We start from the raw sequence: 18,231 nt of genomic DNA on the forward strand, positions 1-18,231 counted from the left end.
TCAGGCCGTTCTGAGGCTCTAGTAGTAGCTGTCTAGGGGCTCAAGAAAGCAGAGGTAAGTAATTCTCATCTTTCAGATTAGGTAGGATTAGTCTATTCAACTGAGTAGGTGTTCAATACCTAAGAAATAGTCCCAAATAGGAATTTTAGAAAACTTAATTGAATAAAAATGGGGAACCATAAAAGAAGTAAATAGAGGAGAAATAGGCACAATTAAGAACTTATAAACACAGTCTGCCAGAACTGATACTATACACCCCTGGATATCTCTAGGAGCATACTTTGTATTTTGTCCAAGTACTGTTGAAGTAGGCAAGATTTAAAGAGATAATGTAAGTGGAAATCATGCAGCAAATCAGTGGCAGAGTAGGACTCAAACTCAGTCAGATCTCTTGAGTTGAGGTCTAGTGTTTTTTCAATTTCCATTGTCCTTTTTCTTCTCCTGTGTTTAGCTTTTATAGGTCATATATGCATGCAGTTCATCATGGCTCTTCTCTTTGCCCCATTCCTGGAGCAGAGGATGACAAAAGGGTAAATGAAGTATATGTAGTCTTTAGAACCCAGGAAAAACTGAACCAGATTTAAGAAGAATTGCAGCAAGCATGGTAGAGCTCAAGATAAGGAAACATTAGTCTTTGGTCTGAGAATGAAAATGCTGGGCATGGATTGATGTAAAAGGATAAAATGGATTGGGAAATAACTTGCTAGTCTTCAGTTCCTAGATTACTGTTATTATTTATCCAGAACGATTTGGGGGAAGATAAAACAGTCAACTTAACATTTTGTCTCTGGAGAGTTAACAATTGCATACGTTGAATAAAATATACTTTATATGAAAACTAAATAGAACATAGTTTAATTTTCAGAGGTTTCAGGGTTTTACAAAACTTGTGTACAATATTGTGGTAATAATGTCATAGAAGATTTGGATGACTATAGAGCAACTCAGTTCTGGTGTGTGTGTGTGTGTGTACACGAGTAGACACGCATACACAGTCATGCACTGCTTAACAATGAGGATACATTCTGAGAAATGCTTTGATAGGCGGTTTCTTCATTGTGTGAACATTATAGAGTGTACTTACGCAAACCTAGATGGTATAGCCGACAAGACACCTAGGCCGTATGGTATAGCCTGTTGTTCCTAGGCTACAAGCCTGTGTAGCATGTACAAACATGAGATTGAATCAAGCACAAGAGAAATGATGCCATCAATGCATGTGGCAAACATGAGATATATGAGGGGGTTGCCAGTATAATGTAGCATACTGTTTTACACAAAACTTTTTTATAAGTAAAAAGAATATATTCTAAAATAAGGATAAAAAGTGTAGTATAGTAAATACATAAACCAGTAACATAGTTATTTATTATCATTATCAAGTATTATAGATTGTCCATAATTGTATGTGCTCTCCTTTTATACGACTGGCAGTGCAGTAGGTTTGTTCACACCAGCATCACCACAAATATGTGAGTAATGAATGCGTTGTACCAAGATTTTAGGACAGCTATGTTACTAGGCAATAGGAATTTTTCAGCCCCATTATCTCCTGGGACCACTGTCGTATATGCAGTCTGTCGTTGACTGAAATGTCATTATGTAGCCCCTGACCTCTCTCTCTCTCTCTCTCTCTCTCTCTCTCTCTCTCTCTCTCTCTCATGTTGATTATGTATTTATGTCTTTGATTTTCTTAGGATTGACCTTATAAGAAAATCCTGGTTGAATGGGAATGATCTATATATGGAATTAGGCTATGGTATAATAAATCCAGTAATTAGATTTAAATTTAGTTTAGTGGAAGTTATAGATTCCTATTTCTTTGTTTAAATATATATCCGTATATATATATGTAAAACTTTAAATATATATACGTATATATAGATGTAAAACTTATAGAATAAAGCTTGCTGTGATAATGGGAGACTTTTTGGATCAACGTATTTCGGGTTTTCTCTTTCATAGAGAAGTAGGGACAGATGTCAGATGTTATTTACTAAGGGTGTATGTAGAGACACAGAGAAAATATGCTCTCTCCTCCCACCCATCTCTGATCTGTAATGATAAACTCTAAGTAGCAACATAATGATTCTGAGAGTGAAAATATATAACCCTTAAAAACTTCTTTATCCTTTGGTTAAAATTACTAGGCCATTGCAAATTTCTCGCAGTGAGAGTGCATGCCTTCTCTGTTTTACTCAGTCATTAAAAAGAAAACAAAAAACCAAATTGACTGAATAAACAAAAACACGAATTGAAGGGAAAACGTGTGTTGTATCCTATTTGAGTAGGATATAATTTTCTCAAGATAGGAAACCAGATTTTTATAATTATCTTATGCCTAGCATATAACGTTATTTTATAAGTATTTATGATTACAGCTTATTATTTTTATGCCTAAAAGGTAGGCTTTAAAATTTTTATCAATATTTAAAATGCTTAAATATGTAAGTAAAATTTTTAGAAATAAATTTAATTTTGAACCACTTTTAAATGAACTGTTTTGATTCTTAAATGTATAGTTTATCAGGATGTTCCAATTTATTTATTTGACATTAATAATTTGAATGGAATACAACCCTAGTTTCCCAGAGCTGAATTTATTTCTGCTGAATGAATAATTTTGTTTGCTCTGGGGGAAGCTTAAATTTTTTGATGTTCAGAAAGAAGTAAAATATTTCTTACTAGTTCTAGTGGGTAACTAGCCTGTTTCCTTTAATAATTGTTTTATTGCTTTTTTTTTTTTTGGTAGGGCACTGCTTATCTCTTTGTTTTAAATTTTATTTGTATGGTGAAAGCTTGGAAGATATTCTTAGGGCAGCAGAGAAGAAATTGTTAGAATGATATCTTTTTGTTGTATTAAAATTAATCAAAATCACTATATTCAAGTTTTAATGTAGTTCCAAAAAACCATTCTATTGCATATATCATTCAAATGGGTTAGGGAAAGTTAATTTTGGGAAAGAGAACTTTCTTCACATCAGTGCCAATTCGTTATTTCATTATTGAAGCAATGAATGACAAGAATTTCAGTAATTGATTTTTCCAAGGATGTTGGACTCAGGTCACATTTAGCCTAGAGGTATGGTGAGCAGCACTTGTCCTGTTTATAGTGCGAAACATGGGAATGGAAAGAAGATGAAACATGAGTAACTGAGACGTAGGTTGAGAGACATCTTTAAATCCAAATGGGTAAACTACTCAGTAGATTGAATGCACCTTGCTTCATACATTAGTTGCTTTATAAGTTCAAACTTTATAAACTAATTTTGTTAGAAATAAAAGGGATGCTTACTAAAATACCAAATTATGAATCCTTTCAAAACTAAAAAATTCTTTTGGAAAACAAATAATCTAGCCCCCCTCCCTTTTTTTTTTTTTTTTTTTTTTTTGCATTCACTACTGGGTTTAAGGGACTAGAAGGAAGGGTCAGCAGAAGAAAGAGAATAAACTTCAGGGACTAGAGATAATTTTATCATTGGTTACATATCAAAAACAAAGATTTTCAATTCCTAAGAATTTTTGGAGTACTTTGTTAGGTACCATCAGGGATTTAGAAGCTATATCTGAAATGGTTCCTGCTCTCCAGGAATTCAATGTAGCGGGAGAGACAAAGCTAATATACATTAATATGTATAAACCAGTATAGTTTTTTAAAAATATGCATCATTGAGAAAGTGCTGTAGAACTTCAAAAGGGAAGATAAGCAAACTGAAATATGAAGTATGTGGAAGTGCTGTTTTTCTGTCTCAAGGAAAGGGAGTTAGTGCTCCCCATCTCCTGGAGGGGTTAGAGCTTGAGCTGTGTGTTTTGTAATATAGGCTATTGTATGAATAAAGGTACTTCTCTGAGAAATTGAGTAACTTGCTTAACCAGCAAATGGTAGGCTCAGTCCTTGATCCCACACTATGCCATTGTGTGTTTGAGTGTGTGTGTGTGTGTGTGTGTGTGTGTGTAAATTATACAAATTTGTTTTTCAAATTATAGCTCTGAAAATAGGTGTGAGTGCAAAAGGGAGGGCGGGGAGAAGAGAAAACAGACCCTGATCATGCAAACAGAAGCTGGAGCATAGTTGGAGAAGTTTTTATACGGATATATCTAGGTGGCCACCATGATAGGCTTTACGCAACCTCTCTCTTTCTTCCAAATGTAGAGATTTTCTCTTTCTTTTCTTCCAAACTAATTTGAATATATTTTTGTTAGAAAATATAGAAAGTAGAGTCTACTTTTCTCTAAGAACAAAAAGGCTCAGAAAACTGCTCCCAGCACATATTTATTTTTACATCATCCCAAATTTAGGAGGGCAGAAATCGAATATTGTGTTGTGATTTTCAACAGTGAGGGAAGATAGGATGTGGGTTTTGAGATGCATTTGTCTCCTATTTTCTAGCAAATCTCAAATTAAAGGGCCAATTTTGTTGTAAATGAAATAAGAACAAGCTGATGGTTAGGATCTCTGACATTGATTTTTATTTATTTATTTATTTATTTATTTATTTATTTATTTTTCTGACATTGATTTTTAAAGCCCTAAATATTATTACATGATACTAACCCTTTGGATAGGTAGTTTTTATTTTTTTTAAATCAGAAAGATCTTTCTGTTTTAAAAGAAGATTTCTGTGCAGGAGATCTTCCAACCATAACGTGAAATAATTACATTTAGTAGTTTTCCTTCAAATATTCTTTAAAATCAAATTCCTGCTAACTTATTTGTCATCCTTTACTGTATCTTATTTGATGATTGAATAAACAGAATTGTTCTTGTATTCATAGTTTAATGAATATTTTTGCAAATTATGCTGAAATAAAAGTTGACGTTCTGGTTCTAACATTCGACTGTAAAAATTGATCATGTTCCCATTAGCTCTTTTAAAAGTACTAGCTAACAATCTTAGTTTTTATTAGAGAATATAGCCATTAACTTTCCCCTGCAGATTAGGCGACAGAACATTTATGAAAACAAAATGTATTGATTTCATTTATATTCTCTTGATGAAGGCACACATGCTGGTCTCCCCTGTTTTCTGTCCACTAATGAGAAATCCTTGTCCCTGCTTCCTTGCTGGTAGGTTTTTAGAAGTTCAGTGAGCAATGCAAATCGCCTGAAGGGTGGAAAATTCCCTTGTCACAGAGATGCCCTTATCAGCAGCAACCAGATGGAGCTCTGAGCAGGAATATTATCAATGTTAAATTGCTTCTTTTCCCCCTCCCCACCCAGTAGAGAGGATTAAAGCATTCCTTTAGAAATGAGTAGTTGCAAAGGCACAGATTTAGGAATATTAATGATTTTAACAGTTTTCATTTATAAGTAAATATATAAAATAAATATATAAAAATAACATTTTAAAACATTCTGTTTTCAAAATACAACCAAAACCAGTTCAAGCGTTTTGTTTTAAATAAAATAGGAAAATGTTCTTTTTGAAATCACTTGCAAAGCGTGAGCTTCAAAGTTGGCTGCCTTTTTTTTTTTAAGATGGGTTATGGCTCACTATTATTGTCAAATGCATATCTTCAATATAAACAAGTTTATTCAGTTTTAGTTGTGGCAAATGAAGATGTATTTACTGTTTGCTGGTACTGTTGAAGTAAAAATACACATAATTTATTACAGAATTTTTATTATTTTGGCAAAATTGGCTATGTTACTATTAATGTTTTAAAGAAAAACTAGATTTTGTATGAATTTGATTTTTGAAATGTCAATTTAATAATTATTGCTATTCTGTAAGCTAATAACTGCTAAATATAATTTTGGATCTATATGAACAACACTGATGTTTAGCAGTGTCAATAATTATACAACATATTTTAATAAAACTAATTTTAGAAGTCCATAAAAGAGACTGCTGTTTATTATATGTGTTGTCCATAGTCACTTTGATGTTAGTGATTTTGTTTCTTAATATTGATTTCTAGATACCAACTAAGCTCCAATGAATAACCATTTCTCTGATAGAAAAATTGGTCTGACCTTAGGTAACGGTAACCACCTACTCAGTGGCTAACAGTTGAAGTACATAGTCTTTCTTCAGATTCTAATGCAGGTTTATGAAATGTGTTGCAGTTATTTTCCTCATGGCCTAGTTTTTAGTATTTGGCAACAGTTGGAATTTTGCAACAATTACATTGGATGTGTGCCATTTTGCAGGTGTAAATATGAACGTATAAGTAAGGACAGGTCAACTGTTCCCTTTTTATTTCTAAATATCAGATAAAATATGATTATTACTGATACTGCATAAGCTATAGTTTTGCAGATAATAAAGTTGAAGAACTTTATTATTTAGGTTGATTCAGACATATCAATAAAAAAAAAATATTGTTTCAGCCTAATGACTGAAATATGTATATATTTATATATATTTTAATGCTTTACTTACAGAACTAATTTGGAACTTGAATTAATTCATCGAGGAGGCAATTTGTGTTCAGGTGGTGCAAGCACAGCTGGCAAAAGGTCTTGTTTAAGTAAGTATTAAACAGTGCTAAATTAAAAAAAATTTTTTACTATGTTGTTTTTAAAAGCATATACAAAGTGATGTTATTTCGGTATGTTTTCAAATTTTTTTATGTTATGCATAATTTTAATAGTGATTATATGCTTTAAATGGTTAATCTTGTACTTAGAACAATCTTGAATATTTAGTTCTTTCCATACTATGATTACTCAGTAAATAAATGTCATACTAATTAATCAGATATACACATACATTGGTTCAAAATTAAAACAATTTATTTTTCTTAGCTATAAATAATTGTCCTCAAACTGATATACTTTTTTAAAGAATTTTTACATTGTCTGCATTTAAGAAAATCTTTTTATAAAGATAATTTGTATTGCCTAAAGATTCCTAAAGAATTCCTATAGAACCTATATAGCTGCTGTTAATGAAGGAAGGCATTTGTACTGTATTTTGATGTGCACATTAAAACGTATTAAAATTGTGTATGATTACGTCTATTTATGAATATACCTCATATTGTAAAAATGGCATGATTCTTCAATATTTTTTGTAAGCGTATTGTTGAGAGAAGTGTCATTTGGAACTGAAAGTAGCATGGTTTTGATGTTATAAATATTTTGTTATTGTTAGAGACTTAATGTGAATACTAGGAATAATATTATTTAATGTCATGTATAGCTAATTATTGGTCCCAAATCACTGGGGTTAAAATATTCCCTAGTGTAATTGGTATGGGAAATTAAATTCTTGAAAACACATAAAGTACGCTTTTGAAAAGAATATATTTTCTTAAGTGCTAAAAATGTTAGTAACTATTAAAAATTATAGTACATATTTGTTTTAAAACTATGTGCATTATTTTAAAAAGATTTATACGTGATTTTGGAATGACTTCAGAGGAAAGGACTGATCAAAAATACCTTGAAATTTCTAACATCAAGATACAAACTTAGGTGAAATTTCAACTGAGTTATTTTTAAAATTCTTAATAGTTATATCAGATTTTGGTATTTTATTTTGCGTTGTCACTGATTCCTAGAAGTTTAAGATTTTAGAAGTAATTTTTTGCTGAGTACTTAATATTTATTGTCTCCATGATGTGTACTCCTAAGTCCTACTTATACCCAGTGATTTAGTGTTATGTTTTCAACAGGAGGTTGTTGATACTTGGGAGTTTTATGTTCTAGTCTGTTTGAATTAGCAGAAACTATAATTTCACTTATATAAATTATTTTTTGTTAATTTATTTTTTTTGGCATTGGTTTATAATATTCCAAAAACTGTTATATTGAAACGTGTTTAGTAAAGGAATTTCAGTTTTACATTCAAAGTTCGACTTCATTGTTTTCCTCTTAAGAACTTATCCAGAGGCTTGTAAATGGTGAATTTATTCAGAATCCTAAAAATAGTAGTAAAATTCTAGCAGAAACCACTTCAATTATCACTGTCAATTTAAATGATTAAATTGATAGTTACTTGTAAACTTTCGTTTCTATTAATTTCCCCCTTTAGGAAATAAGAGATTACAGTATGCCCAGTATAGAAGGTCATGATGAAACTTATCCTAAATATAAGTTAATACTGTTTTTCGTTTTCTTGTTTTCCTTATCAATTATGTGCTTACCCCCCACCCCAACTTTATTGAGGTATGATTGACAACTAAAAATTATATATATTTAGGTGATACAACATAGTGTTTTTTGTTTTTAATTTTCATATGGTTTATTGTTGTTCAATTGCTTATGCATTATTTATCCTAATATTTATAAAAGCAGCTCTATAAGTCATAGAATATTTTGTATGTTATATGAAATCCAGAAGGTAAGTTAATTTTCAGCTCAGTTTTTTTTTTTTTTTTAAGCACTTAACATTTTTTTGACCTGTTAAGAGATGAGGTTAGACAGGATTTATACCCAAAGAATGATAGTTTACCTATTGGGAGCAAAATACATTGTTAATTTGGGGAGACCTGGGTTAGAGGGGTAAGAATGTGTCTTGAAAATTTGAGCTAAGAGGAGTAGCTTTAATTATTCTTTAAAGTCTGCCTGAAGGTTGTATGCTTTGTGGCCCAGGTAGCCAGGCCTTCCTGCATTTGTGATTTGCCTATTCCAGGAGCTAAGTACTATAGATAATAATTTCCACTATTAGGGACTTTGCGATCTTGCTTGGCGTAGGACAGGGGCAGCTTCTTTCTTCTGCAATGTGATTAAAATCCTCTTCCCTACCCTCAGTTTTAAAGATGGTGCTCAAATTAGATCTTCATTCATGAAGTGTGTCCTCTTTGGTAAGGAGGAAATTAGGAGTCCTAAGGACTGACCTTTTTCTTTACCCTTCCCAGGACTACTGATCCCAGAAGCAGAATTGTGCTTCTCCACCCCATATTGCACCATGCTATATTGTAAAGGTGAAGGGGGAAGCTGCTAGTCATGTAAACCTTAAAATTGGAAGGAGAAAAATTGCATGAAACTAATACTAATACTATGATACTTGAGGTAACCAGAGAACGATGGAATGGTGTGCGTGGGAGTGGAGACATAGGGACTCCAGGAAGCAGGAAAGGAACACAACATGGAAAGTAGGAAAGTAGAAAAATACTAAAGACAGCCCTTTCTTTCGGTATTTTCCCATTCGTACATGAAGGAATAAACCTCTCCTTAGTAAGCAAAGCTCTGCTACCATATTGATTAGAAACAACATAGGATACAGTGCTGGAAGAAACATTGGGTTAGAGTTAGAAGATCTGGATTCTCGTCGTGTTTGTTATGTGTTGGACTTTAGGGAAGTCACCTAACTTGTGACCTTATTGTGGAAATGTGGATGATGACTAACATATCTATCGTGGTTAATATAAGGCTCAAGTGGTATTAGAGCTATAGATCTTCCTTTTCTAGGGTTGTTCCCAGGCCTCATTTGAAGAGCTCCCTCCCATCCACAGGTAATTTCTTAGGGGTGTGTAGAGGAAGCTGACTCTTGTGAGAGGAGTATACTCACAACTATTACATTCACCCTGGGATAAATGAGAGCCATTTCCTAACTTTAATTATTCAGATACAGAGAAATTGAGACCCCTCCCCCGCCCCGACCCTGCTGCCAACTTAATTCAGAGTTATTTGGCCAGTTGAGATTTTTTTCATTGACAATTATTTAACCAGCCATAACTATACTTATAGGACTAAAATCTTGAATGATCTGGAAATGCAGACCCTGTTAAGTTTACTTAAGGTCAATTTTAACAGTGGTACAATTAAAGATAAAACAAATTTGTAGAAGTCTTTGTGATAACTCTTCTCTTTCACGTGTATTTCCATCTTAATGACCAACGTGAGTTATACTAAGAAATAATCAACCAGTTTTTGATTTCTTAATGTTTTGAAATAACAGAATTCCCAAGCTTAATGAACATCTGTTTCAAACGCATTTTAAAAAGATTTTAACATGTAACAACTTTGGGTGCAGTTTCCTTAAGTCATAAAAATTGGCATACTCATGTGTGCATGGTATTCATAGTTATACATGTAAATCTATTAATTTTACAATAAAGTTGGAGTTATGTTCTTACTTTATAGGTTTTTTTGTGTGTAAAATAGTCTTACTTTAAAAATTGACAAAGATAGTGATTGTTAAATATTACCTTTTTGTTCCAACTGGAAGTTCTTATAATTAAATCTTAGGTTTTTTTAAGGACAAACTAGTCATTCAGTGGTGCTTTCTGTTTTAGTAATGAGGTGTCTGTGTTGTGCTTAAGTATATTATGATCCTTAGATTTGTCACAGTTGTAAAGAATTTGATTAGGTGTTTAATAAATAGAATTCTTCATCCCTGGTGAGTGTCACAGCAACCAGCACGGTGAAGAAGACAGTGGGAGCAAGTAGGTCCAGCATTGCTTTAGTAGTTAGAGTTGAGAGGTCAGTCTCTTTAGGGACAGTGAAGTTAGGGCTGATTAATTGGCCTACTTCTTGGTTTGGTTACTGAGTCAGTGTGTTATTATGACAAAAAAGGAAGAGTATAAATTCATCATGAATTGTATGCTTATATTGTATGATTTTTTTTTACTGGATTGTTGATTTATTCATACAGTATTCAGCATACTGTAAAAATATCCTGCCATGTGTCAAGCACCATGCTAACCTAGGGAGTACAAACAGGAAAAACACAATTTTCTTCAGGGAGATCTCACCATCTAATAGGAGAGGAAAACATGTAAAAAATAATTACAGGACTGTGTAAAAAGTGCTAAAATAGAGTTAACTCAAGGTATAAGAATGTATAAAGCAAGGGGTGATTACATTGTCTTAGGTATGGTATTAGAGAAAACTTGACAGAGAAGCACTTGAGCTGGCTCTTGAAAGATGGATCAAGTTTGCCTTGAAAACAAGAGAAAAACAAGGCTGAGAGAACAGTTTGCAAGGACAGAGTGAGACAACATGACACACTGGGAAACACTTGGGAAGAGAAAGGGAGGAGAGGTTAGTAAATAAATCTGAAAAAGAAGATAGGGGTTGGCTCATGAAGGGTTTTTGTGCCTATTCCTTTAGTGGTTCACAACCAATTATGTGATGATGTGAATGGCTTTATTGTTTACCGGGGTTGGAAGGGATGAAACAACAGACATAAATCTGAACAAGCACTCTATTGAGTAATCCAGTTGGGACAAGGTGTATTGGTGGAGTGGAGCAGAAGAGGATGGATGTTAGGAGGCAGAATCGATAGGGTTGGTAATTGGCCTTGAAGGGCAAGGATGTTGGAGATGACTCCCAAGTTTTTCCTTGGATGTTTGCGTGGGCGGTTGTGTCATTCACTCAAATGTATAAGAGGAAATGAATATTGGAGCTGGCCTGGGCTGTGTAATCAGTTTAATTTTGAATACAAGTTTATTGATTTTGTAGTGCCTGTTGAACATCTGAAGTGCTAGAGAAATTTGTGAATAGTAAATTTATAGGTGTGAGTTGATCTTAGGTGAAGAAGTGTGTGCAGCATGAGAGGGAAAGAGGACTAAGAAGGGATCCCTTTTCCTTTCTTACGGAGAACACCACCTGTTAGGGTCCAGTAGAGGAAGAAGAGCATGTACAAATAACTGAGAAGGAACTGGGGGAGAACCAGGGCAGAGTGGTACCGAAAGTTCAGGAGAGGGGAGAGAAGAGATTCCAATCCATGACTTCCTGGCTCCTACTAGACAGTGGTGCCTCCTTACATATGTTGAAATCACAGCACACCTGTAAGTTAACTTAATGATGTTTCTCATTTCCAAACCCTTTGGTAAATGTAGGTCTAACTTTACAATTTTAAAATGTATCATTCCAGAAAAGGAGTTACCTATTCTTTTTAATAATATGCTTTTTGATATAATTATTTTTCAACTTTTAAAATATCATGCACACAGTTGGTGTTTAATAACATTTTCCCATTATTTTTAGTTTTTAACTTTTTGATTATGATTGTAGGTTTTCCTTGTCTTATGTCTATTGTCAATATTTGTTTAGTATAAGAGAAATTTTTACTGCAAAATGAATGTTAGAGTTCATTTTTACTGATAGGTCTCAGACTAAATTTGAAAATACACAGTGAATTGTATAAACATAATTCAAAGTATTGATTGTTATATGGCCAATTCTCTGTTTGCTGCTGAAGTTATCTGCAATTTCCAGTATTGTTTTTGAAAGGTAGATACACCTCATTAGATAGGTTATTATTCTTTACTTCTCGTTTAAGCCAATACCAAAGACTCTTGTTATATATTGAATTAATAGCTCAGAAGATACCTCAGGGTTGCAATCTCAATTTTTCATAGGAATGAAAAGCGGTGTGTGTGTATTAAAAAAGGAATTTTGTACTTTTTAAAAAATCATAAAAATCCCAAGGAGATGTGGAGTGGTAGAAATAACGAGGAAGTAGCAAATCTTGAATTCTATTAGTAGTTTTTCCAATAAAAGGGTGACCTGGCAAGGTAATTCCTTTCTCTGGGCCTATTTCCTCATCTGTAGAATGAGGGAATATAAGATGAATAGGTTTCCTTCTAACATTTGTATTTCTTTAATTATCATAGAGGGTAAGAAAATAGGCAGATTGCAACATTATTTCTATGCTAGCTATTGTTTTAATGCAAAACAATTTAGTAAAACCGAAACTTCATGGTTTTTATTAAATCAGATAAAATTTAAGATAATTGACTTTCATTTGAAAGGATATATTAAAAAGAACTCTTAGATTCAGTTAACACCCATATAGAAAGAATGAATTAAGTTCCTACTTTGCAACTTGAGTTAATCTTAATATTTTTATGCTAGAGGAATTTAGTTTATTAACACTTTTACTTTTAAGCACTTTAAAGTTATAAATTATATACTTGGTAAAAACAATCTTAATGTATAATTGAATTGAAATGAAAATGACCAGAATATCTTTCATCATGTTATTTCTATGCTAAAAATGTTCCTTGTTCTTAGAATTATCAATGGAACCAGGTTACTGGAAAAACTGGAAATTTGGGCAACTTACGTGTCTCAAAATTGGGGATGACAGTATTACCTAACTGGTATAATTTTTGTGAAAATAAATCAAGATAATCTATATAAAGTGATTAAGTAGTGCTTGGCACATAATAAAAAATTATTTATTATTATTTATAATTATTATGTATAACTATTTATTTAATTATAAATAAATAAATATTTATTTATTATAATAATTATAAATTATAATTATAAATTATAATTATAAATTGTTTATAATTATAAATAATTATAAATAATTTATAATTAGTATAAATAATTATAAATTATTTATAATTAGTATAAAAAATTATAAATCAATAATTTATTAATTATAATAATTATAAATAATATTTATAAATAATATTTATAAATAATAATAAACAATAATTATTTGTTTACATAATAAATAATTATTATTTATTATTATTTATAATTATTTATAATTATTATCACCTAGTGTTAGCCATTAATAGGATGAAGATATTTTAAGAGAGGATTTAGATTACATATTGGCTTATAGTCAGGAGGTGAAGGAGGGTAAGACATTTAGATTCTTCTGTTTGTTATAGAGAGATCAGATTGAAATTTAAATGTATGTACAGTGTTAGGTTTTAGCCCTCCTCCCCACCTCCCATTTCCTCTACCCTGCTCCACAAAGTGGAACATTTATTTTGTTCATCTTATAGCTCTCATATGTCTTACAATAGTTTCCCAAAGCTGCAACCCCCACCACCACCATCACCACCAACCCTCCTCCTTCTCTTTCTTCTCCTTTTCCTCCTCCACCCCGTATAAGAATCATTGATGGATCTTAAATTTATCTAAAATATAGTTGATTTCTAAGGCAGTTGCTCAGAGAAACAAAATCTTTATTTTTGATTATTTTAATTTAGAGAATAAATGACAACAATATTTGTCATTAGCTAACTTTTTCTTGTTTTAAGAATTAATTTCGACCATATGTCAAGTATTGCCTAACTTTCTGGAAAATGACTTTTGATTCACAAATATTTTTGAGTATTTGTTGCAGAATGATTCAGTGCTGTCCTTGTTATTTGTAGCAAAAAAGGACATATGATACAAAAGCAAAATTTAGGATTTTTTTCCTGGAGAATTAAAAATTTTTAAATAAATAATTTTTTTTATAAATGTCATGAGCAGAAGACTGGTAGATTATTATTATGGTTTAGGTAGAAGAAATGAAAACAGCTGGATTAGTCCTAAATAATATTCTTATTTCAGTTATTTTTTTTCTTCATGTTGAATCAAAAGATGATGAAGGCACAATTCAATCTAAAGAGGACTTAAGGGAAAATATTAGGTAAAGAAAGAGCTTTACCTAGCAGTGATTTATATGGATGTTCTTGTCCGTATTACTCAGGGTAGGATATTGAAAATAATAGTAGATTTTGATTAGGAGGAGACTACAATTCCTTGGCAAAAGGCCAAGGAAAAGTTTGTGACAGATGAGGAAAACGAATCATTCCTCTGTTAAGATTAAGCATGAGGAACAGTGAACATTCCAGCAGCAATTATTTAAATGTATTTCAAAGTTTACCTTAAAAGAGAGCATGAAGTAGTTGACACTTAAACATAGTGAATTATAAGAATAGGAAACATTTCCTTATGAAGCTAGAAATTTTGTCGGAATTTTGTTCTGGAAGGATTTTGTAAACTTTCTAATTCATTTTTCTTCAATTTATTTAGATCAGCTGTTCCTTGTATTAGCCTTGCACATGCGGCTTTACAGCATTGATTCTGAGTATAATCCCTGGAGCAAGCTTACGCAGTTAGTAGAAGAGATGAATTCACAGTAAGTATTAGTGAAAGATTGAAGTCAGTTAAAACTGTTTTTGAGAAATGGTTAAGTGTAAAAATAAGATTGAAATTCTTTATGATTATGTGAATTTTCCTTATGAAATGCAGAAATATATTATAAAAGTGGAAAACAACTTACCATTATACTTTCTGTAAAAATTGCATAAGAATTCCTACCAAGTGAGAAAATATTTTAAAGCATCCCATTGGTTTTTATGCAGATAAAACATTTAAATGGAGGCACATGATGGCTGGTTGTCCCTCCTTTTATGTTAGAATTGATCAGTGGGGTCAGGTAGCCTAAGTCTGATCCCTCCATTGTTAAGTTCCCCACCAGCTTTTCACCTGATGATTTTTGCAGTCCCTGATGATTGATGCCTAAATCCAGTATTTCATTAGGTGCCGCAAAATAGTAATTTTAAAAAAAACAAACCTTCTGATGGACTAGATACTGGATTTGTATCATAGATTGCACTGAGAAGCAGTGGAGGAAGCATAGTCTTTATAGTAAGTGCTGCTGTTAATTGGCTATTTATACAAGAAACAATTAATATTGACTGCTACCTCATACAGAACCTATTCAGATTTTGCCAGCTGTTTTAGTAACATCCTGGGAAATGTAAAGAAAATTCAAGATCATGCTTTTGTTTAGTTATCATGTCTCTTTAATTTTCTTTAATGTGAAGTTATTTCTGATCATTTTTTGTATTTCATGACACTGACTTTTTTTTTTTTTTAAGAACTCAGGCCAGTTATTTTGTAGAATTCCCTCAATTTATTTTTGCCTGATACTTCCCTTTGTTTAGATTCAGGTTATAAACTTTTGGCAGAAATACCAGTGTTCTTTTTAGTGCATTATACCAGGAAGCATATGGTACTGATTTGCCTTGTTATTGATAATAATTCACATCGTTTGGCGAATGTGGTAGCTGCTAGGTTTTTCCACTGTAAAGTTATTATTTTATCCCTTGTAATGAGTAAATATCTTGTGGGGAGATACTTTGAGGCTATGAATATATCCTGCTACTTCTCAAAAAATTGTTTGTTTATGTGTTCTTTTGTATTTATTACAAAAATGAGCAAGCTATGAGTATTTTGCGTGGTATGGCTCAGGAAAATCCCTTTTGTTGACATTAGCTAGTAATTTTTTTTCCTAGCTAGACTTACATACTGAAGGACAAGAATGATACGCAAATAAAGCATTAGAATGCCTAAGTCTGTGAGTCTAAAGATGTTCAGCAAACAAAAGGTTTTTTACTTTTTTAAATTCTTTTTTTTTTAACTTTTATTTGTTTTAAGTGTGTTTTTCCAGGACCCATCAGCTCCAAGTCAAGTAGTTGTTTCAATCTAGTCGTGGAGGGCGCAGCTCACACTGGTCCATGTGGGGATCGAACCGGCAACCTTGGCTCTAACCAACTGAGCTAACAGGCCACCCCCAAAAGGTTTCTTAAGTGTAGTATTGGTGAATTAACACTTTAAAGAGCAGGCGTAGGTACTATGCTTTCCATAATACTGATTGCTGGGTTGTGTTCTTTTCAAGCTCTAAGATTTAATACCCATTAGAATATTAGTAAATGCTGTGAACGCTTATCCAGTGCTTGCTTCATGCTAGGTATTTTTGTGCTTTGCGTGTATAATTTCATTTAATCATCACCGTAATTGTATATACTAGGTATTATTTTATCCCAATTTTTACACATGAGAAACCTGAGGCTTAGAAAAGTTAACATGTTCTGTGGGGGCACACTAATGTTAAGGAATAGAACTGTCATTGGAATCCATATCTTTCAGATATCAGCGCCGAAGTTCTTAACTATTTATTGTCTATGCTTCCTTTCCTAGTACTAAGAGATCTGAGGAATTTCCAGAAAATCTGGTTGATTACTTTCCCCCTTGAATTTACACTCATTTGTATGGCTCGTTAGTTCACTAGCTTATAGTACTACAGTTGATTATGATGTTATTTGTGTTTCATATCTGTATAATAGATTTTTAAAAATTGAATCTTTTTTTACTTTCTTTTAATACTTTTCAACATAAAATTCTATATCTAATGATGTAGTTTTCTCATATATGCTTTTTCCTATAATCCTCATGGAAATTATTTCCTGATTTCCTTTTAATTTCATTGTGTTGATAATTATATGGTTTAGAAATATAATTGGAAAATTAGGCCGATTAACTCTAACTCACCCATTTCCTCTTATTATCCATAGAGATAACAGTAATACACAGTTTTTATAATGTAGATTTTAAAATTATCTAAAAACTTAAGGAGATAGAAACAATTATATGTTTTAAAATATTAAGCATTTAAAGGATAGTTATCACAATGATGGTATTAAACACTACTGTCAAAATCTGTGGTTCTCTTTTCTACAGTGGGGTGTATCCATTCATTCATTCATTCTTTCTGATTATGTGCCTACTGTGTGCCAGGAAAGATCTAGTTCTGTGTCCTCAGAATGATTGTTTTTGTCTAAGTAGCCAACAAATTCCAGGTTACTGTTTTTGTAATTTTTTTCTGATTATAAAAAGTCATATTTATTGTACAATGTTTAGAACATACAAAAAATGTTGAAGAAAAAAATAAAATAATTTGAAATCTAATAATCTATTTGTTATATATAGTTTATTATAATAATGGACTCATGAACCATAAAAATGAGAGCAAATATGAGAGGAAAAATTAATCATATTTTCCAGGAATTCCTGTACTACTGTTAACATTCTGAGATATATTTTTAAGTCTCTTTTTTCTATATATAGATATTATGAGTTTTTAAATACTGTTTGATTCATACTGTATCAGTTTTAGAATCTGCATTTAAAATGAACACATAACAACCAAATTTCCACATCATTAAAAATTTTTAAATGATGTCCTTAATTTATTCATTTCTGTTATTAATCATTTAAATTTTCTCCTTTTCTATCAAAATATCAGATGATGTGTTAAGCAGTTCTTTTTTCAAAATTTATTGGGGTGACAATTGTTAGTGAAATTACATAGATTTCAGGTGTACAATTCTGTATTACATCATCTATAAATCCCACTGTGTGTTCACCACCCAGAGTCAATTCTTCCATCACCATATATTTGATCCCCCTTACCCTCATCTGCCTCTCCCCACCCCCTTACCCTCTGGTAAGTGTTAAGCAGTTCTTGACATGTGAGATATAATCCTAGAACTATGAATACCATGAAAGCACATAAATATTTTAGATTTTCAGTTATTTATTTGATAAATATTCCCTGAGTGTCAGGTACTGTGTTACACAGTGCGACACTAGTTTTCAGAAAGATAGTACCTATATAAACTTTCACTGGCAATGTGATAATGTCTTCATTTCTGTCAGTCTTGAGTATTATCACTCAAAAAACATTTTTGAGGACTAATTTAATAGATGTAAGTTGGGGTTCCAAAATAACAAATTAATTTCTGGTGAAA

General features: G+C 32.0%; 1 protein-coding gene across 5 annotated transcripts in view; it reads left to right on the plus strand.

The window, feature by feature from the left end:
• UBR3 (ubiquitin protein ligase E3 component n-recognin 3) overlaps positions 1-18,231 on the plus strand; it is a 172,231-nt gene that overhangs the window by 115,802 nt on the left and 38,198 nt on the right. For all 5 annotated transcript variants that reach the window (XM_081052767.1, XM_081052769.1, XM_081052770.1 and 2 more), the window contains 2 exons: positions 6,389-6,474; positions 14,669-14,774. In XM_081052767.1, coding sequence (XP_080908893.1) covers positions 6,389-6,474; positions 14,669-14,774 — 192 coding nt within the window. The remainder of the gene's footprint in view (positions 1-6,388; positions 6,475-14,668; positions 14,775-18,231) is intronic.

This window comes from Rhinolophus hipposideros, assembly GCF_964194185.1.
Source record: "Rhinolophus hipposideros genome assembly, chromosome: 6".
NCBI lineage: Eukaryota > Metazoa > Chordata > Mammalia > Chiroptera > Rhinolophidae > Rhinolophus > Rhinolophus hipposideros.